The sequence below is a fragment of the Amblyomma americanum genome, chromosome 1, assembly GCF_052857255.1.
Source record: "Amblyomma americanum isolate KBUSLIRL-KWMA chromosome 1, ASM5285725v1, whole genome shotgun sequence".
Lineage (NCBI taxonomy): Eukaryota > Metazoa > Arthropoda > Arachnida > Ixodida > Ixodidae > Amblyomma > Amblyomma americanum.
In genome coordinates this window covers 195,055,024-195,077,956 of record NC_135497.1, presented here as the reverse complement: position 1 = coordinate 195,077,956, position 22,933 = coordinate 195,055,024, and the positions used below count along the sequence as shown (strand labels likewise).

The following is a 22,933-nucleotide window of genomic DNA, read 5'->3' as shown; positions in this document are numbered from 1 at the left end:
ACAATTGTAAAGCCCACACAAAAAATTACATGTATGAAAGTGCATCCCCCTTGCACCCCTTTCGAGGAATCCAAAAAGTCTTACTCAAAAGGCAAATAAACTTACTAAATCCATTTGTGAAGTCAACAGTAAAATTTTCGGCGAGATTTGCTCACTGGTGGACTGCATGTGTTAAGTACAGTAACGGTAGCTTTGTGTCAAAGTGTTATCTGTGCGTGATGTGTAACAATTCAATCAACCTGTGCTTTCTTGCTTTTCCCTTTTTCACCCTTTGACTGGAAAATGTTTTATGCAAATGTACACTAGTTGACAGTTATTGTTGAATAAATCTGACTGTCTCTTACAGAACAACCCTTTCTAAACTACCAGTTAGCCCCTTTCTATACCAAAGTCATGCTGTAGCTGATGCTCTCAACATCCCATTTTTGAAAGCTCCATGGTTACCATGGGGCTGTTACCATGGTATAAAGCAATTGTAAGGCAGTGCTTTGTCCATTAACCATACATTTCTTCTGGAGTGCACACTGCTCTTCGCATTTCTTCAACCACACCTTCAGCATATGGTGACCGCCAGTTCTCAATTAGCCCTTCTGGCCTTGCTGCTGAACCCTCTCATAATTTATTTTTTACCATGAGGCTTATGTACAATGAGAACCACAGAAAGAACGTCACATTTTTTCAACTGAGAAACAAACACCTACCTCCGCCAGGGCAGAGCTCCACCGGCACTCATGCCAGCCACCCTCACCTCCAGCACTGGCAAGGCACTCAGTGCAGGATGTGTGCTGGCTGCAGCGCTTGGGGCAGGGCCGTGGCGGGTTCGACTCTACAGGAAAGCTTGAGGCATCTTTCAGTGTACGCCCCACACAAGTCCAGTCAAAGATAGGCCGGACATTCACCGTGTGGCCAAGCTCACCTGCACAAGGACACAAAAGCATGTTTCAGAAGAACTACAAGAGAGTAGAGAGCAGAGACAATGCTGTGAGCCAGGAAGGTAGAAATGTGCACTCTGGTAATGATTCCCGGATAGCAATCATTACCATCAACTGAAAGGAATGAACATAAAGGAAGCAAAAGACAGTAATAGAAACCTTTTCAAGCTGGTTTTCTTCAAAAGAGTTTGATTTCAACATGTTCTTTTACCGTACAGCTCAATATTTTCACGAGGGGTTGTTAGGGGTCTGCGAATATTTGAAATTTCAAATAGTTTTCTAATAGTATTTGCTATTTGATTAGATTTCCACCTTACTTTCACTGCTCAAACTATTCAAACCTCCTAAACGTTCAGAAATTAATAATTTCGTGCTCATCTAAACTCGCTATTAAATATCGCGACGTTCCCAAACAGCAGTACATTGCACTTGTCACGAGTTAACTTGCTCTTTCCTCACAGAACTGACTGCCAGCAAGCCGCAAAAGCCTGCATGTGGTAATGCTAGGCCTTGCATAAATCAATGCTCTGACAGCCATCGGGAGCCACTGCCGTGAGCCTGCAGGTTAGAAAAGTGTAGCATCCACGCGACATGCCAGTTAGCCACGATGCAGTCAACAGCTGGCTGTCAACCTGAACGGCAGTGATCCTCTAGTTTTAGATCGATATGATAAGATGCGAGCATGCACAGAAGTGGCCCAGCTTGTAGAAGATAGCAGAAGGGGCAAAGTTGCAACCCGTGTAGGCTGCTGCAGTTGTTTTGTGCCAACCACATTGATCGTTCTCATATTTCGTCAGTTCGAATATAGAACTGCGTGTCTTAGGCCCACAGAGGTCAAGAAAAAAAATGTATGACAAAAACGTTGGGCTTGAAGTCAGCTCGGACAATCATACGGCATAGAGTGTAGAGCACCTAAATGTTTAATTTTCGTACCTTCGCGGTTTGTGACAGCATTTAAATGGCTGGGGCCCATCATAGGGCTTGCAGACCAGCAAAACTGACATGTGAGGGCTAAGCGGGCTACGTGTCGTTGTGAACACTGTGCTTCGTGGCCACATTCCACAACCAGCGTTTTCTCTTCAAACACTGCGCGGAAGGGATCAACCTGCTCACGCTGCAGCTCAGGTTGCTACTTTTCTGTACATTTCGTGAGCTGTCTTGTTGCATTTTGCCAGCACAGCCTTGCCTCATCCAGGGTGTCTACCAAGTTGACGTTTACAAATTCCCCGAGTTTTCCAGGTTTTCCCTGAGTGCATTTGTAAAATTCCCTGAGTGACACAGTATTTGTTATATGTGAAAACAAGCTGTCACAAAGCCGCCTGATGGTATCACTCTCCAGTAAGCATGTTAAATAATAAAAACAACGATTTAATCCTATTTGAATAGTAAGAATATTTGAATAGCAGTTGGTAGTGTGCACATGTGGTGTCTCTTTCTTGTCTGCGTCCTGATTTGCGCAGCCGTTCATTTTGTAAGTAGTGTTTATTTCATTTTTAAAAAAAGAGGAGAGTAGCAAAATGCATAACAAGTCGAATATCTTCGAAAAAATGCTAAAACAAACTTCGAATCGAATTGAACATTTTCAAATAAAAACCAGAAGGAAGATGCATGAGGAAACAAATATTTTCAAATGTGAGATATTTCTATCTACTGAGAGTAACCGCAATGGCGTGGAACCTGAACTTTAGCGTCACAAGTGCGATTCTCTCTCAGCAAGTCTATTCAGATGAACTGCCGATTATAGAAACCTTAGTTTGTAGAAGTGAAAGAGCGACAAACCTCCAAGTAACACTGGAAAGTCAACCTCAAGTTCGTGCACAATGCTTCAGTATTATTTCACTGCTTTAGAGAGTTTATTTTCCTTTGGATGAGGGACACTTGCATCTCGGCATCACCCAGTACTTTGTTTTTTCAGCTCAAGCTCCTTCACAGAAGCGGTGGCACGCTTCCTTTTCCGTTCCTTCCTCTGTGCATTGGCCCTTTCTGCTCTCATCCTCTCCAGCTCCTCTTTCCACCGTACGTTCGCCCCACAGACCATTTGAAGCATCCACTTGGTCAGCTGTTGGCAACTCCTCCTGCCGACATTACGGCGTCATACATGATTCGCTGGGCGACCAAAGATTTCTACTTCTGATTTTCAACAAGGCATTCCTTGTTAATAGAAAATCCCCGCTCAACATATGCATTTCCGTGTGAAAGAGACAGAATCACCATCACAAATGTGAACAGTTCTTTTTTCTAACAGATGCCTACCCAAAGGGCATCCAACCGATGTGTGCTCCTATTGAAATTTTTCAATGCCGCTTGCGTCGAGGCTCGGGAGCATACATGCTTGTAGGACCACATCGCCCGGTCAGCTTCTGTTGTTGTCATCCATTGGTGCTCCGTTAAAACATCAAGTGCATCATTTAGACGCCGTTCCCCGAGATCAGGAATCAGCGCGCACGCAGGATTCAGAGATGACGATACCCCCGCCAGCTTGAACCTCAAAGGTGACCTCTCCACGATCTTTTTGGTGCAGTTCTTTACGAAAGTGGTGCAATCCCTTCTGAACCCTAGGATAGCCGAATCTGAAAGTTTCAGGACCTTTCGGAGCGCATTCTTCGTAGCAAAGCCAAGGTCAACCTTGGACATCGCAACTACGTTCCCAGTAAGGTCTATGTCCACCTTGATCAACTTCAACGGACTGTCCGCCGCCATTGTTACCTCTTTCTTTACTATTCTACTCACTAGTGATCGTAGAAGGTTCTGCAATTATGCGCCAAGAAATTGAAGCATAGGCGAATCGGTCTGCAACTGAGTCAGGAATGGCTGCAGTTCCTCTGCGATGCCAAGCATAACGGTTAGCTTTTCAGACAGCAGAGGATCGCGAATGGCTGTTTCGACCACACAGCAACTGGAGCTGGTCGGTCGGTTGTTCTCGTTTCTACACGACTCGACGTACACGTTTAGGTATGGCAGAATCTCAACAGCTCTTGAAATTACACGAACATTTTCAAGTCACTGCACAGCGCAAAACTTCACAAGGTAAATGTCGCTCCCGGTTATGTGTGCTTATTCAGCGCGTCAGGCAGGTACACATTTAAATAAGTTGTACAAAGCACAAAGAAATTCCACGAGTTGCCAACCTGTTGACGCGCGTCCGGTTTTGAAAGCACCGTTCACAACATGAAGGCCGCAGCTACCAACTTCGAGGATACAACGGCTGTCGTTGGATTCACAAAGTGCTTGTTTGATTTCACTGAGAAATTTTGCATTTACATTTGGCCCATCCATTGAGATCTGAAGAATTTCTGATCAGGAGAGCCCATCTGTAGAAGTTTTAAAAATGGACACCAATTCTTCCTCCCGCGTGCGCCCCAGAAAGCATGAAGTCAAGCAGCACTCTGCTCTGCATCCGACCAAAAGTGAACTAACATGTCCATTTGCTCTTTTTATGCAACTTTAACGATTCGTCAAACTGCCATGACGAGGTGGGAGGCTTGGCTTACTTCCGACATGAGGTTCTCCTTGAAGAAAAGTGCGAGGCCATAGACAATAGTATATCCTACCTTGTCTTTGCCAAGCTGAATTTTCTTGGCTGTAGCTGATGATGGGAACATCAAAGGGAACAGAGAAGCCGATGCCGCGGCAGCACGGAGTGATGTGTGCGTCATAAAAGCGCTGAGACACCACATCACTTCGGCATTTATGACACTGACTCATGCTGAAAGATATCCTTTCCTGTACTATTGGGTTGGACGTCCGCCGCAGTAGTTGAAGCACTTGAAAGATGCACACAAACTGACGGCACTGGCCTGGCACTGGTCACAACGGTGGCCGGCCGTGTCAAAAATGAGGCTACAGAGGGTGTCCCGGCTCCGGTAATGGCCAGTCGGTGCTTCTTACTTTCAGCGTGACTTGTCACTGCTATTCTTCCCATGCTGCTGAGTGAAAACTGCTTTCTGCATAGCGCACAATACGCTCTGTTCGGGTCACTTTCAACAGGCCTAATCCAGGCTGCAAACTCGCAATGTTTCGCATAAGCCCAGTCTTGAACGAAAGTGCACTTCAAGGCCGTCATGCTTGACACGTCGCACACAGCTTGCCTGCGGCACCACAGCAGTCATTAAAACTAAGTCGGTTCAAAACGACGCAGCTAAGTACAGACAGAATTCGTTGCTTTGCTAGTGTTGGCAGATCGCGAAAAGGCGCGAAACTATTTCCCTTTCTCCCAAAGCTGCGCCGCCTGTAACACGTGTGTGCATCCCCTGCGACAGAAATTGACGCTTCCACCAAGGAGATGCGCAGGGAGGAAGAGTTCATTTGGGACCATTGCAAGTTCTCACAACGTTTTCTGCCGCCTTGTTGGAGCTGTCCACTCGGAAACACAGGAAAACAAGGAAAGGCCACTGGCCGTCGAACAGCGCATGTGTAAACCGTAGGAAGTGCGCGCGCTCTGCCGTCGGCCACAGAGCCAGGGAAGCACGGGAAAGTGTCCGCTTTCGGCTTAGTGCGTTTCGAAATTGGAAGCGCCGCTGGGGCCGCAAAGCTTTTTGCCGCTTTGCTGGGATGCTCCACTTGACAGCACAACGTTGGAGGCCAGAAGTCGCTGAGGAGAGGATGCGTAACGCCACATTGGACAATCCGTGCAATGCCAGTCTGCATTGTTTACACGAGGCAGCATTATCCCGACTTTAGTTCCTTTTATGTAGAACTGCAGCTAATTTTCCCTGATACAAGAACAAATCCCCTGAGTTTCCCTCAGTTTTTCCAGATTATCAAAATTCCCTGAGAATTCCCAGTTTTCACGGTTTTCCCGGTTGGTAGACACCCTGCTCATCATTAATCGACCACTGACGTCATGCCTCCAGTAAGGAGGAGTGAAGTCAAATATGAATACTAATTTCATGGGGCACTAATACAAAAAATTACTCTCAGTTCAGACAAACAAAAATAATACTGCCATACACACATTTTGAAACAGAAAAATAAATTTTCTGAGATACTTCAAAGCATACATCACTTTCTTGAGTCTCCAGTGACCATGTGGTGCTCACTGGCAAAGTTAGTTTGTGTGTGCATGACCACGTGACTTGCACTACAAAAGAGGATGAGGTCAGGCATGATGGTGCTGCATGTAACAATCAAAGTCACGGAGATGTGATCTCACTCTGGCTCAAGCATCTATGGACGTTGTCAGCAATGTTAACGCCCACTCAGCATATATGATGCAAAAGCCAGGAACCAAAGGGAACCTAAGTCGCATTTTGGAGGAGGCAATATGTGCTCAGTGTTTGACACATACATGCGTCTAATGCCTAGTTCAATAAAGGAATGTATTAAGACTGATAGTTTTCACAAAGTTGTAGATGTTTAAAAATGAGTGCAATTTGTCGAATTCAAATTTGTTAAGACTAAGTTGCACTGCAGTTATATAGGGCCCTTTGTTTAAAAAAAATGTGATTTTACCCAATTACTGCACCTTGAGCGAGTTTTAGAAACAGAGTTAAACATGACATCTAGCTGAAAAATACCTTCCCAAAATCTACTCTGCCACTGGAAATACCTCAAATGAGCTACTCTGTGGAATCTAGAAGCAACCACAAAACCATTTCAGAATAGCCTCCACTGTTAATTGTTGGTGATCTAACCCTTGGTACCATCCTTTAATCACCTTTTAATCCTTTTTACTAAACACATGGCCTAACATCTAGAACAGGTTGAAGAGACCCTGGTAAGAGATAGAAAACAGAATGCAGGTTGGCATTATTGTAGTGAATGTCATTCATTGCGTGCCTGTGCTCCTCTAGAGCCACTGTGCAGCTAGGACACCAAAAAAATAATTTTGCAGTTAGGGTGCATGCAGAGGCCCAGGAAGTCTAGACTAAGCACAGAAAGGCAATGAGTACAGATGATAATAAAAGTGACAAAGCGTTCTTGGAAAAAAACAAGAGTTCAAAAAATTTTCTCCATGAAGGCTAGCTTTCGCTGCTTCTTTGTGGAATTGCGGAATCTTATGAAGCTAATTCTCTTAATAACAAAAGTAAACCAAGAAAGTAAAATTTATGAAGAGTTAAAGAGAAAACAATTTCTCCCGTATTTTAGAACAACAATAAAAATATCAGTGATTTTTCTCTTCCTGAATTCCAGTAGATGTAACACTATAAAATACAGGGCACTAATTACACAGAAGGCCCTTCTGTTTTCAGGTAAAACACAATTTTTTGCATTTTTTTACACCCTGAACAAGGTTTACAAAGACTACTTAAACTTAAGTTGCATCCTAAAAGTCATAACACTGATAAGTTAACATACTCACAAAGTTGACCGTGAGACCAGTTGGTATAGCATTTTGAAAACTTCGAAGCGAACAAAATAAAGGTTGACTGGACTGGATGGCACAATTACTACTACTGAAAGCTGCGAATTTATTGGTGAAGTGCTATCAAATACAGAGGGGTTACTGAAGTTCCACCCTGTGGGATACACTGGTATCCCCTCCTCGTCCCCCGCGCCAGCAGCGACCGTGACTTACACGGGCGCGCTGGCCACCAGGAATGTGGAGAGAAGGCACCCCTGCAACTCTGCTCATTTCCGCCCAACACTGACGTGACGTCACGGCAGCGCGTTGCCTTCTGCAGAGAGGGTAGCATGCCTAAGCTTGACGGCAATGATTTGCTGCTAGGGAGGCAACGACCGAGGGGATAAAAGGGGGGAACGCACGGCGGGAAGAGACTCTCGCTGCCGGACCTGACCTAAGTACCCCAAGGGACCCCCTTCGCTGCCCGCCGGCCCCTGAACACCAACGCCAGACGACGTCAACGACCTGGTGAGCTGCTTTACATCTATTTTACGGAGAGAACATTCTTCCGCAGTGTGCTTTACCTCACGTTAGGATAATAAACTATTTCCTACAGTGCCCTGCCATTGCCTATTTCGTCCGGACCTGCCATGGCTGCGACTCTGCGCCACGGGTTGAATAACACCTGCGTGTAGCTGGCACGGAAGCTCTCCTTCCTGGCCGGCTGGATGCAGAGTGACCCCATATCTTGTCGCCCGAATGTGGGGCGAACGAGGCAATCGAGCAGTGACCTTTGTTCGAGCGAACGACTACCGTCGCCCTAACAAAGGATGACAGCCGACAGGAGTGACTTGCAGTCTTTGTTCATGCTGTCAGAGCTAGCTGCACAGAACCAGGGCTCCCTACTTGACGCGACTTTGGAAGGGTTTGAATATGTGAATCTTGGGCGTTCCACGTGGAATAGCCGAGGGACATCCCCTGACGCGTTGGCAGGACTTGGCCTGGCATGGGGGGCTCCACATCAGGCGCCTCGCCGCTCCGCGGCGCGAACAATGAGGCACCTAGGCCTCATCATTCGACGCCATCAGCTGCTGCGCCCAACTCCGTGGGCGTTAGTCCACAATCATCCGAGGTGCTTTTGCAGAACGCAATGCAGGTTGTGCAGAGTCTAGCGGGTATTTTGCAAAACAATTTGCAAGCCCCGGCCCAGTCACCACGTGTTAGGATAGACTTGCCTACCTACACGGGGTACCACAACACTACGGGAGCAAATGAGTACCTCGACCGTCTGCTGCATTATCAGCAAGCGACAGGGATCGCAGACGCCGAAATGCTCGCGCGTGTTGTGCCTGTTTCTTTGACGGAGCAAGCGGCTCGCTGGTACCGACTAGCCGGCAACCGAGCAAGGACAATGGAGGAGTTTTGCGCAAGTTTCCGCGACAAATTCCTTCCCGCAAACTATGAGTGGCGTTTGAGGAGAGAGCTGGAGCTCCGAACCCAGCACTCCGACGAGTCTCTGTTAAAGTACGTCCGAGCGATGGACGAACTTTATCGCCTCGCTGACCCTTGCACCAAGAACACGGAGAAAGTTGAGCGTGTCACGAGACAAGCGCACCCAACTTTCACGGCCTACCTGAGAGGAGTCAGATTCAGAGATTTGGATGAGCTGGCTGCTGAGGCGAAGTGCATTCAGGGAGGCATCCTCTCTGCGCGTGCGTATCGGAAGCCCCCACCCGCATCGCTGTCACTTGAGCCGTGCTGCGCGTGGAATGGCAGCTCAGCGCGCAGCCCATCCAGAGGTGAAGCGTCAGCACGGTTTGCTGACTAGCGTGTCCCAAGGCGTTGGGAGTCATCTGACCGTGCTTTGGACCCGTTCAGCTACGCGTCGCGAACAGCACACACTGCCACAGAGCGGAACGAACTGAGGCGAGATTGCGAGGCCGACATGCGGCCGCACGAGTGGCCCCCACCGTCCGCGCCACAAGTTCGAGATGACCGACTGGAACGTGGCGACCAGCGCCTAGCCCGTTGGGGCCCGGGCAACCGTTGCTACCGGTGCGACCAGCCGGGGCACTTCGCTCGCGAGTATGGCTGCCCTCCCGCCCGTGACCAAACACGGTCGGGAAACGGCCAAAGCCGCCGGTGATCGACCTTCGATCCCGCGCGGCGTACACAGAAAACCCCGGTTTGCTAGCGCCTTTGGCATGTCACGTAGGAAGTTCTGTTGACCTGTCAGCTCCGTTCATTAAGCTAACGATAGCTCGAAAGAAATGCACCGAGTTACTAGATACAGGAGCAAGCACTTCTTTGTTCGGCGACGAGGTGTTAAACCATCTCCGTGAGAACAAAATCCAGCTGAGAGCGTGCGATACCACTTTTCCCTTCACGAGCGGCACAGCGCAATCAAGCAGTGCAGCTAGGATAGCGGTTCGCTGGGAAAGACGCGTGCGGCGACAACGCCTCGTTCATCTTCGCTGTTTATCCGTTCCTGTAATTCTTGGACGAGACTTCCTAGCCACGACAGGTATTGTGATAGACATCAGCAGCGGAGGCTACAGGGAGCGCACGTCAGGCGCCTTGAAGCCTTTTGCGAAAGCGTCCGCGGTGTCACAGACAATTCAGACTCCGAACGCGGCAGATCGTGACAAATCCACCCCGCCAGCCCGAACACCAGGAGGCGAGCGGACCATCACCGCTGAGAGAGAGGGCAGAGAGACGGTTGCCGCGGTAGAAAACTACTCTGCCACGCAGGGAAAGTCAGCGCACCCCTTGTTGTCGGAAGTGAACAGCGTGACGGATAGGGGGAAGGCACGGTTGTCATCGCTCCTCTACGAATACAACGCGTCATTCACTAACCGCCCTGGCCTCACTACCCTAGTCAGGCATAGAATAGACACGGGTGAAGCATTGCCTTGGAAGTGCAATCCTAGACCAATTAGCTTGGCTAAGAGAAAAGCACTGGACAGCGCCTTAGACGAACTTATCGACACTGGCGTTGTTGAGAGGTCTAACAGCCCTTGGGGCTTCCCGGTAGTCTTGGTTCCAAAGAAAGACGATACATATCGACTTTGCGTGGACTACCGCAAACTGAATGAGGTTACGAGAAAAGACACGTGCCCTCTGCCAACCATTTCATCCCTAGTGTCCAACCTAGGTGGGGCGAAGTACTTCACAACGCTGGATGCTAGCCGCAGATACTTTCAGGTTGAAATGAATGAGCGGGACAAGGAGAAAACTGCTTTCACTTGTCACAGAGGCCTTTTCCAATTCAAGAGAATGTCTTTTGGCTTGGTAGGAGCACCCGCTACTTATCAGCACCTAATGGACTGTGTTCTGGGAGATGCGAAGTTACAACATGCGCTTGCGTACCTAGACGACATTGTGGTGTACTTGAAAACGTTCGAGGAACAACTGCGCCACTTGAGGGACGTCCCAGAGAGGCTGAGGTCCGCGGGAATCACTTTGAACCTGAAGAAGGCACAGATCGCTGCGACCCGAATAACACTGTTGGGGTTCACGATCGAACGAGGCTGCATTCTGCCGTGCGATGATAAGCTTGAGGCTTTGCTTAAGCTTCCGTCGCCCACAGATATAGCCAGTCTCAGACACTTCCTGGGAATGGCAAACTTTTATCGCCAGTTCATCCCAGATTGCGCAGCACTGCAGGTGCCTTTGACAAAGCTTTTAAAGAAAGGCGAGCGCTCGAGTTGGGGTCACGAGCAAGAGGATGCACTGCGCAACCTCACCAAAGTGCTCGCTGACACGGCTGAGTTGCTGCTACCCGACCTAAACAGGGAGTTTGTGATTCAAACCGACGCAAGCGACCTGGGCTTAGGAGCAGTGTTGCTTCAGGAGCATGAAGGCGTTCTCCGTTCGGTAGCTTTCGCGAGCCGTTCGTTGACGCCGGCAGAGAGAAACTACTCGGTGACAGAGAAGGAATGTCTCGCGATAGTTTTTGTCCTGCGTAAGTTCGACTGCTATGTCGATGGGGTGGCATTTGTGATCGAGACGGATCACAGGGCGCTCACCTGGCTGAGACGACTCAGCGAGCCGAGCGGCCGCCTAGCGCGTTGGTCGCTGTTGCTGCAGCGTAACGACTTCACCGTGCGCTACCGCAAAGAGAAAAACAACGCTGTGGCTGACGCACTCTTGCGAGCGCCTGCCAGTGCGAGGAAGGTCACGCGACCGACCGGCCGACAGCCGGAGAGAGTGAGGGACAGACCTGAGCCGTAGCCCATGTAAGGAACGCGGACCAACCGTTCATCCAGGGCGCGAGCGTGAACCACGTGGACTACGCGAGTTCCGTGGGGATCGTGTTCAGCAGAAAGGAGCTGCTTGAAGCTCAGCAGAAGGATCCGTTTTGTCGAAAGTTGTTCGACGGGCTCCGGGAGCCGGGCGGCAGGGCCACCACACACACAGAGACAGCTGGTTTTGCTGTCAGTGCGGAGCGCTCGAAAACAGCTGGTAGTGCTGTGAGTGCGATGGATTTGTATCTGCTGGATCCTGACGGTGTCCTGCTGAGGTATATCCCCTTCGAGAACGACACAAACGAGGCATTCAAGGTGGTGATACCCCAAGTATTGAGAGCAGCACTGTTATGCTACTTTCACGACTCGTGCATCGCTGGGCATGCAAGCGGCCCCAAGACTTACACTAAGTTGTGTCGCTTTGCTACCTGGCTTGGCATGAAAAGGGACGTAATGCGCTACGCCCGCTCGTGCCATGTGTGCCAAAGTGTGAAGCCCCGAGGCGGACGACCACCCGGCCTCATGCACCCGATTAACAGCCAGACTCCCTGGCAAATCGCGGCGTGTGACATCATGGGACCATATCCTATGACACCGAGCAGGAACAAGTTCTTGCTGGTGGTCACGGATCAATTCAGCAAGTGGGTTGAACTTTTCCCCCTTCGAATCCTGACGGCACAAGTGATCATGGAGAAGCTGATGGACTTATTCACCAGGTTCGGTTCCCCAGAGCAGCTGATAACGAACAACGCGTCCTACTTCACTGCGAAGGTGTTCGTTGATTCGTGCGCTGCACTCGGCATTAAGCACAAGAAAACGATCACCTCTCATACTCAGTCGAAACCCACGGAACGAGTCAATCGCAACGTTAAGCACTTGCTTGTCGCGTACTCTGAGAGGCACAAAGATTGGGACCCCTATTCCACAAGTGGCCTTTCCCACATATCACACCCGATGAGAACAAGATGGCTGAGCTGAATACTTGCCTCACACAATCACTACACGAAAGAATGCGCTTTTTATGAGATACCATTAAAAGTCTCATTGGAGAAAAAACCCGGCAGCATTCGGCGTCATCTGTCTTAAAATTCGCTGATTGGTTGATGGGGTATCGACATTATGAGACCACATGACATGACCAAGCACTGATTGGTTGACGGGTGTTAGACTTCATGACGATGTGACATGGCCAAGTTGGCAAGTGTGCTGGTCACGTGACATGGCCAAGTGCAGTGGGGGGCTTGGGTGTCAGTTGGAAGGTGCACTTGGTTGTGTGCAAGCAGGTCTAGAGAGCTCCGCGCATCAGGTTGCAATGGAGCCAGAATCAATGCAGTCCATGTCTACTGTAGTAGAAAACCCCCCAAGCGAAGAGGGCTTGGTGGGTGACATACACTGGAAGTATGTCACCGAAGCTGGAGTGTCGGCGGCTGCACAGGCTTCGTGTATACAACGAGCAGCAATGACGGAGGAGGAGAAGCAGGCTGAGTGGACTTCAGACTTCCGTGCTATCGCATTCTCAGCATGCAATAATTAAGGGTCCCCTAATTTTTTTGTTTAATTTTCCATAATGTGTTTCATACTTAATGGTCACACCCATGGCACTTGTCCTGTACCTTCACAAATCTTCTAGTGCGAGCTCCGTCATCTTGTCTTGGTCAACTGTGATGCACAGAAAAGCCCAATTACAAAATTTTGAATGAAGATCCCAAAGGGGCGAGTTGACGTATGAAAGCAGGGCAAGCGATCATGTAAAAATCCTGCCTACTGCCCGATGCACTGTAACCAGTGCACCTCTGAAGTGCACGTAATGGAAGGTGTGAAGACGATAGGAAGGGCTCCTATTGCTAGGCCAAAAAATAGCCCAGCTGCATATTTTCCGTTTCTGAGCTTTGTGGCCAGTTCACTGCGGTGGCTGTCGGCCGTGCCCTCAGCAGCCATCCAAACCCAGTTGCACTCCACTCTGCATGATTTTGGCACTTCTTCTGTGCCTTAAAAGTCTGAATAATGAGGTTTTACTACCCATCATATTATTTTTAGTTGCCAGTCATGTATCAATTCATAGAGTTCACTTTATTACTCATTTCTACATGACCACATTAAGAGCTGCATACTGTTATGCTGTCCATTCAACCAGTATACATTTCTGTGCATGCCACATTTTTTTAGCATGGCACTGAGTCAGTTGGATATTTATCGTTTCCAGCAACTTTTTTTTAATGGTGAACAGGTACTTGATTCGATAGCTGAAGGCATTTTTTATTCATAGCTGGATTAAATTCATACTAAAAAAATTTCAATATTCGCACAGTCCTAGCTACCAGTGAACAAGTACACCTGCACAGTTGCAGCCAGCATCAGTTCGAGCATTACTTAGTCACCAAATCAAGATGAAAGCAACAAACAAACCAAAAACACGAGGCCACATGATTCACCAGTTAACATAGACACAGAAAGCATATGCGACATAAAACAGTGTACATGAAAATAAAGTGCAGTTCTTTTGAACTTGTAGGCAGGCTAGATGATTCATAATTGATGGTTCAGTTCTTTTCACAGGAGTCTTATAAATGCTATGCTTGCACACTTGCGTCAAAAATGAATTAGTGATGCTTCCAGTACTTCAAGTTCTAGCTTTATGTTGCTGCAGCCTATGATTACAGCTCTGTGTAGCTCGGAGAGGTGATCAGATTTCTGAGAACGCACTGAAAGATGCACTCTGTCAAGTTGTTTTCAGAGTTTATGCGAGATATTTTAAATGGGTATTAATACACCAGCCTGTGTGGCTGACATACACTGTACCACAGCTAAGGGGCATCTGGTATATACTACAATGGTGTGGCAGGGGATGCATGAGCTTGTGCGTTTTGTCTGCCAGCCAGCACAGTGATGTGATCTACATACAAGTATGCAATGCTCGGACAGTTTTCATGGCACAGAAAACACTACTTCTATACAATGCTTCTATGCAACCTTCCAAAGGTTAAGCAAGATTCTGTGCAGATATGGCAAAACCTTGAACTTGTTCCTCTCATACTGAGGTTCAGGTTGACAACAGTCAAGGCTAGGGCCCTGAGCTCTCCTGACAAGTCACTCCTACAGTACATGCAGCAGAACTATCATATAGCCAGATTCTTCCAGCTTTCCCCCGTTGGTTTAACCAATAATTTTGTTGAACTGCCCAATGACAGCTGGATCAGCCAACAACTGCTCATAACTGCCACAAAATTAATACTACAGTAGAATCTCGATGCTACAAATCTCAAGGGAGTGTGAAAAATATTCGTATCATCTGAAATTCATATCATCCAAAATGAACAAAATCCATATGCAGAAGCATGAGAAATTCATTTATGCAGATCTGTTTACAGCTGACAGGATTTATTTAGTACCGTCTGCCACCACTCACGACATCGGCAATGTGCGAGGCACGCGCCGCCACTCAGTGCTCATGGTGCATACTGTGTGACTGGCGTTCCTTGGCACCGGTCGTGGGCAGGCAATGCTTAGTGCCCGGGGGCGCGGTCACGGCTCATGCATTTGTATCAACTGTAGCGGCCCAGGAGTGTGTACGGAACAGCTGAAATTCTGCACATTGTACACAGAGAATTTTACAAATTCGTATCAACCTAATGGTATCATCGAGAGTCTAGTGTATTTTCCTTTTGTTCAAGTGCCAGAATGACATCACAAGAGCTACGTAGACGTCTGGCACAGAAGGATTGCAAGTTTAAGCAAACACTGTTCTCAATGACAGTGCTATGAGCAACATGTTAGCACCACCTTACTTTGCCTTAAATCTGAACACAATGCCTTATCGACACATGGCAAGTAAAAGGGTGCATTATGTTCTTTTGGATTTTCAGGGGTCAGTTCAAACAACCCTTAACAGCATGTTAGCAAGCAATCAAGGAACAATAACACTTGCATGCAACTTGTTCAGTGTCTGAAAATTCAGTCTCCATGCACTGACCCCCAAAACAGGACTGAATAAACCATAAAAATAAGCACTCACTCGAGCGAACCACCTGCCGGGTCCACATGCAAGAGCCAAGGTCTCGGCACTTCTCGCACTCGGATGCAAGGCAAGAACGCAGTGGGCACTGAGCTGGGTCTGAGACAAGTGGGTGCCGAGGCCCATCACAGCCAATAGGCTTCTCACAAGACGACTCCCCAGCTCTGAAGCAGCGACCCTTACGGCAACCCGTGCACCACTCGCACGTCTGCAAAAGATGAAGAATGAAGTGTACAACTGGCATCAAAGTAAACAAAACCTGCCAATGACATCAAAATGCACTAACATGTGGTGTTGTGGAACTTAAGAGGTTCGCCACTGACAGTGTCCATAGGAAATACATGGGAACTTTCAGAAGCTGTAGTGTGTCTAAAAATGGCTCGATTTTCAAGAGGTCTGTGGCAGCGTTTTCTTCTTTAATGAATGAAGGAAATGTTGCAGGCAGATATTATTTTTTAAGTTTCATTTTTTTACAAATTAGAGGTAAATATCCAGAAAAATTGCACTTTTAGATATGTCGGTCTTTCATGACATCTCGTGAAAAAACTAAGCCAAATATCAGAATTTCGTCCGCAACATTTCCTCCCTTATTCTTTCTTGATTGTCAAGCCGCAATTTTCATTCATACTGAGCGTAGTATTTGCGTTTTACAGGCTTTGAAAGTTGTGTATGTATTTTTTGCGGGGATTTGAAATTCACGCCAAATTTAACTAGCACGACGTGGCTCCATCTGGCGTCAGAATATTTTGTCGCTACTACACTCTACCACCAGCCTCTTGGTTGTCCGTGTTCGTGCGTGCAGGTTTTTACTCAGAACTTGGACGGACCTGAGCTCTTTCTTTCCTTTTTTCTTGCTTGGGCTGTATTCAGAAAGGACTTCTGCATTTCCTTTTTGCTCGAGCTCTTGGTTCGGAAAGGAAGTGGAATGCAAGGCCACACCCAAAATTCCTCCCCCCCCCCCTTCCCCCCCCGGAAGCCACACAATAAGGCAGTGTTAGTGCCAAAACACAGGATGGGGGCTCCCTATTCAGGACAGTGCGGGAGAACAGCATTGTTCCTTGCCCAGCGCAAGGGCGCAGTGACCCAGGTGTGGATACAAGTCAAGAATGAAGCTGCAAATATTCCTCATAGGAGGGCCTCGAGCCGATAGCGGCGCTTATATGGTTGTTTAAAAACCGGTACTGGTACGCACGCCGAGCCGGGAGTCGACGGGTCGGGTCCAGTCAATTCCGCTGCAAGGGGCAGGTGACTCAACTCACCCTGAACCGATGTGCTTGTAAACGCTGTTGGGTCGAGAAGCGGGGTTATTGAGAGGGAAGGGGATAAATGCCAACTTGCTTTCCACGTGCGCCGTCGCACCTCCGATACAGCGATGGCGTGCCTCAATCTTGGAGGCTGCTACTGCTTGCTCAATGCTTGGTATCGCTACAGCTGAACCGGTCTCGAATCGCTAAAATCGACTTCTTATAAACACGCAGTGGTTGAGCTGGATTGACCATGCTCAACCCGACCCCCGAATCGACCCAACGCTATTGGGTTCATGTAAACAGGGCTAATGGCATAGACTGATTGTCATGACGTAGCGATTAACCTCCTTTCATTGAGGCACTTGCCAATCACCTGCGATTTCACGCTATACTCGCGGACAACTATGTATGCCAGTGCAACAGCCCACATCTAGGGGAGAAAGGACTGTCTCCTTCCTTTTCCTGCTCACCCCCTGCTGCACTGCAACTGCGACGTCATGAGAACCGGTCGAAGCCAACGTTCGGCTTTGGCTCCAAGCGAGTGAAACCAGAATGTGTCGGATCAGCATCGAAACATCGGTTCTCTAACGTATCTTTGGTCGAGCGTCGCTCTTTTTCCCAATTCTCCTCGCGACCAGGCATATCTCTGCCAGAATGTTCGCGTTATCAGTGCAGGTGCTCTCCACTGTACGCGGGTAAGCATGGGTGCACCTTGTCTGCAGTAATGAGCTCGCGGATATCCGAGACCCCTACTCTAGAATAGACATCTCTGTGGTGTAAATAACGTGATGTCAAACGTTCATGGCCTGGCTGGCAAAATCATCCAGTTTTGCTTCTGAACCGGTTTCACATGTGTCAAGCGTTCCCCAACCGTCTTTATTCTCCCAATTAGATACGCCTCGGTATGCGCCACACCTAGTCGCACCTCCTGCACTACGCTTCCAAAAGTTGCACATTTCAATCATAAAAACGCTCGGAAGGGGCGCTATATAAATACATTTATAAAATATATGATACATAAAAGTATATAATATATAAAATATATAAAAGAACATAAAAAAGCAGAGCTCATAATGAGACTTTTTCGGAAACCATAGTAGGTGTGGAATTTTTGCTTTCAAACCTCTGACGTCATAACAATTCAGGTGCACTGCCGTTTTTGTGTTCAGGAAGATCACACGCAGTTGGCGTGGGTGCAGTGGCCATCTCCTATTGAATTGCAATTTTTATTATTTTTAACAATAAACCACTACCAGCAACTTTGTCCAGAACAGTTGGTAGTCGCTTGTGCAATGACGAAATTTGCATTCAAAGTCACCACGAATAGCAACAGGACGATTTCAGTGCTTTTGCAAACCACAGATCTCACCCTTTTACCCAAGTCTGATTTGTTCCGTGGTGAAATTATAAGCAGTGAAGGAGACATGAAACGAAGTATTTCAGCAGTAGTTTAGTTACTGAAGTGACTATCGCCCATAAATAAACTGAAAAATTCGGCGACGCCGATAGCAACAAACGTGCTCGGTGGTCATAGAAGAGAAACCTTCAAGATAAGGCGCTAAAAACAACAACAACGTAGAATAATGTTGAAATAGTTGCGACTGGCTGCAATCCTTCCAGATAACGCTGATCACATCTTGCATAACCAAGTGATATTCCCGCACGCCAGCGGTCTTGAACTCGAACAAACAAGTAGTAAAACAGTTTCGCGGCATTCCTTTTGTCAAAGCATCGGCCGGATGCTTAAACAAAAAGTAAGGTCAACAGCAGCAAAGACAGTGAAACACTGGCAGCGTAAACAATGAGAGCGCAAAAAGCTTTTCACAGAGGCCGCGTCGTCGAATCGGCGTCCACACTCGTACAAGGTCACCAGGCTTGTATTGCATGTGGCGACGGAGGAATACGCGGAATACGGAATATCCGGCCAAGGTGCGTCAAAAAATGACCCACACTCATCTGTTCTGGCTAGGCTATACCAACACTGCTTCTAACTACAGGCTGTATACCCTACCCTATCATTGTAAATGTATTTTCGCAGAAAAGATGCGAGGGAGCTTAGGGGGCCCCAAACCGGAAAACGTACTTTTCCTTGTGGCAGCTGAGTGGTGGGTTACTGGAAAAAGGTCCATTCTGTGACCACCACCCCTTGAGACGGCTTATTCTTTTGTGCTTCCGTCTCCCTGCTTTGGCAGGATATACACAGAAAGTTCTCGGCCCTACTTTTTGTTCGCGGAAGAACTAATACTTTCGTGTCGCGATCGAGGAGACGTCGCGGTAGAATTTACACACCTAGAGGGGTAATAGAAGTTCCCTCCTTTTTGTGGTACTTAAGTTTCGCCATCTATCCACACAAAGAGTTCAAATCTGAGTTGCCTTGTAGCTGGTGAGCCCTCTTAAGGTGTCAAAACGAATGCAATGGGTGTGGGCATTAATTAGATAGCACTGCAGTCACCACTACGAAACAATATATATCCATTTCACCTGTGTTCCAGTTATTGCATATTTGGTAGGCCTGAGTGAATATTCGACTATTTCGATTATTCAATTAAATTGTAAAATATTCGATATTTGACTCAATCCAAATGTTTAGTATTCAACATCTTTAAGTATTCATCACGAGTGAATAACATTTCTGGAGCTCTTGCTTCGTGTAGTAAGTGGTCCAATTGTGTACTAATTTACGATTGGAAATTTGCAATTGGTACCAATTGGGAATTTCACATTAGGATTCAATTGTTTTTTTTTATTGGGAAGGCGTGAACAGAATCGAAAACGCGATAACATAAAATGTGATAACTGAAAATAAATAATTATCACATAATGAAACAATAAGAGCAGGATGGAAGGAATTTGTAAGTGTTTCTTTTATAAATCAACATTGTGTTTAGTAGGTAGCCAATTAATTACCAGAAAGCATCCTCAGAGACATGCCACCACCAACAACTGATACAGTAAAGACCCTGACATAGTAAAGATTTTGGCTGGTCTGAGTCACATTACTATAGAGAGGTTCTACAGTGTCACTGATGTACCCGTATGCTCTTTTATCCGAGTTCAAAAATGCACGCCGCAACAAAAAGCAGGCATGCTTGGAGTGCCTCCTGCCATCTATTTGATCTTTCTAAAAGCTTGTACTTTCATCTCACGTTGTTTTTTCTTCGTGAGCTGAGGTGCATGGAGCGACCGCGACCACCTGTCTATCCGCAGGGGCATGGTCACGGCACTAGCTCCGTACGCGCAACTCTTGAAAGAAGCGGGTGTGTCTGAATGCGAACAGTCTTACGCTTGCAGGCTTCCTTCAAACATTCGCAAGGGTGGTTCTACCATCTGTTGTAACTTTCCAGAAGCTTTCTTTTTCTCATTCTCGTCGTGTTGACTACGTCACGCCAAGTGTAGAGAGTGTGCACCATTGCCTTTCCATGGCCTCGCTCGCCACTATCAGTGACAAGCGAGGTAATTGCACTTTTCTATCTCTCTTCTATTTTTCTTTCAAAAACTCTCACTTCTGTGTCTGTTCCCTGATACTGCAAAAAAAAAAAAAACTGACACTGGCAGTGGTCATTCTTGAAAAACACGACATTGAAGCAGTCAAGAATGACAGACACCCTTACAGTAGTGCGTCACAGCATATCGTCACATTCTTTATCAGAAAAAATAATATTTATTCAGATGCTTTGAGCATGGTATTAAAAGGGAACAGATTAGCATGAATGTGGCCTCCAACTGAATAGCACAAAATGAGAGAGAGCAAAGCTTGTGAAGCTACTGTATTTATTCGAATCTGGGCTGATAGCTTTTTAAAAACAAGAGATATGAAACTCTTAGGTTGGCTTAGATTCGAAGGTTTTGTCATTATGTTCATAAAATATGACGACAATGCCTAAAAATGAAAAATAAAAGTAGCACGAACGGGGCACCTCCCCGAAACGCCAACAGAAGACAGCACCGTAGCTGTTATTATCTGCAGCCAATCGCGATAGAAGCACATGAGCATTGGCTGCCATTTTGACCTCATTTTCCCTTCGTGTGATGGCGTGGGCACATTATGCGGCAGTGCAACTTTTTCACACGTGGTTTTTCACCGACATCAATGGCACCAAGCAGACGGTGTCATTATAGTGCCGCCTTCAAGTGAAAAGTTGTGCTCACTGCAGACAAGTTTTCAAATCTGGAAGCCAGTCGGGACTTAGGCGTGAACAAAATGAATGTTCACTGTTGGAGGGGTTAGCGTGATGAATTTTTTGTTTGTGCCATGAGGAGGGCTTCATGGGCCTGAAGAAAGGCCACCATTCTAAAGTGGAATCAGTGATGGCAGAGTTCGTGAAACTGCTAGGAGCTGTAGCTAGCTGGATCGCCGCAGCCTGGGATGACATCCCGGAAAGCTTGGTTGCACGCTCGTTCTGAAAGTGCAGCATCTCCAATGCACCTGATGGCACAGAAGATTGTGCATTGTACGAAGAAGACAATAAGGAGGTCAGCGACGATGAGGACGAGTCAGTGGAAACAGGTTCCTGGAAATAAATGCCATAAGTGTGTTGTTCCTGCTGTCATTCTCATATGTTTTTTCAGCCGGCTTACACTCGAGGAAAGTTCTTTTTTTTTATTTGGCCTTCAGCTTTCGGGTGTCGGCTTAAAATCATGGCCGGCCTAGATTAGAGTAAATACGGTAAACAAGAATGTATTCACCACTGTTAATAAAACAATCCTCCGCACTTTCCCAATGAAATGAGGTTTTTCAAGGCTCTCATCTTGTGTACGTTTTGTGAACTGCAAAAAAACTGCTAACACACCTACCACCTCCTACGAGATTTGGTTACAAGTAGCTTTACAGCATAGTGGTAGCAGTTTGCATTTCTTCCTTAACAACCAAGGAAGAGGTTAAAGCTCAGAGCATCCAAATAACCATTTGAGCATGCCTGCCTGATCAGCAACTGGCCACTGAGTTGCTGCCAGCGAGCACATGCATGCCAAGTGCTGAGAGCGGCAGCGCCATCTGTCAGCATTGACACTAACGACCTAAGCAGATGCTTTCACCACTTTTACTGCTGGTAACTTGGCTAACAAAACCATTTGTGTCATAAATTGGAACAAAGAGGGTAGCACTTACATGTTGTACACCTGGATGTGCTGGCCATGATGCCACACAATCCTCACAGTTGTTGTACTGGTAGCACGTGCGATTCCCCAGCCAATCAGCATCGCAGACTTTGCCTTGAGCCACTTCCAACGTTCCTCCACGATGGTGGATACAGCTGCATAAATAAATGTCCAAAGGAGCTAGTAAAAAGCATGGTCTTTAAATGTGATGTACCTTTGTTGGTGTGTTCAAATATAGATATAGCAATGTACCTGATCTTTACGAGTACACATAAGCTACTTTTGCATTAATTATCGCTCCACCCACTGCAAAGTTATTGTTTTGCTTTCATGCAACTGGTGCCTTATGAAAGCAGAGAGGCTAAGCTGGATACACCTTGATATTTCGCTGTAGAAAAATCCACGAAAAAAGGTAGGGACCTTCTCTTTCTTGCCCTTTTTGTTATTGCAATAGTTACCATGCAGGAGCTCTTCAAGACGCACAACTAGCCCAAATTTCATCTTAAGGAACAAAGTATTCTTGCACGATGTGCCAAAATAACATGAAGAACTAAGAATCTCTCAGAACTTATACATCAGCAAGGCCTATAATGTCTGCATGGCAATTCACTTCATTTCTTGCAATTTGTATAAGGCGGTAGAGGGCAAACTAAGATTATTTAGAAGCAGTACTATGCTGCTACAATACTGTAAAATGGTGCTGGAAAGATCTTTGGCCATATACACACTTTACACATCTCATGTGGTGTGATGCCAGGACATAGTCACATAAAACAAGTTCATATTGTGCTTCCTGAAAAAATTACAAGCCAAGAAATGTGGTTCTTAGCTGTCTATAGAAATGGCACATAAAATCCAAATGTTCCACAAAGTATCGACACTTGATGCATCCTGTGCTTTTTCTCGTTAATGCAAAGTTTAAGACTGCCCCGATTTTCAAAACTGAGCTGTTCTGTGTGACTGCAATAATACAATGGCTCAAAATTGAGGAGGAGGGCTCATTAAGTCAATTGTAGACAACCTAGAAGAAAGTAAACACAAAATTCCACTAGTGAACATTGAAGCCTCGACTTTATATGAACTGCACTGTTATGCCGTCCTTAAAATGACACTGA

At 46.9% G+C, this 22,933-nt stretch overlaps 1 protein-coding gene across 2 annotated transcripts in view; it reads right to left on the bottom strand.

The window, feature by feature from the left end:
• Window positions 1-22,933, bottom strand: part of Megf8 (multiple EGF like domains 8) — a 200,215-nt gene that overhangs the window by 49,453 nt on the left and 127,829 nt on the right. For both annotated transcript variants that reach the window (XM_077648185.1, XM_077648186.1), the window contains exons 27-29: window positions 21,829-21,973; window positions 15,475-15,682; window positions 702-916 (exon numbers count right to left, since the gene is read on the bottom strand). In XM_077648185.1, coding sequence (XP_077504311.1) covers window positions 702-916; window positions 15,475-15,682; window positions 21,829-21,973 — 568 coding nt within the window. The remainder of the gene's footprint in view (window positions 1-701; window positions 917-15,474; window positions 15,683-21,828; window positions 21,974-22,933) is intronic.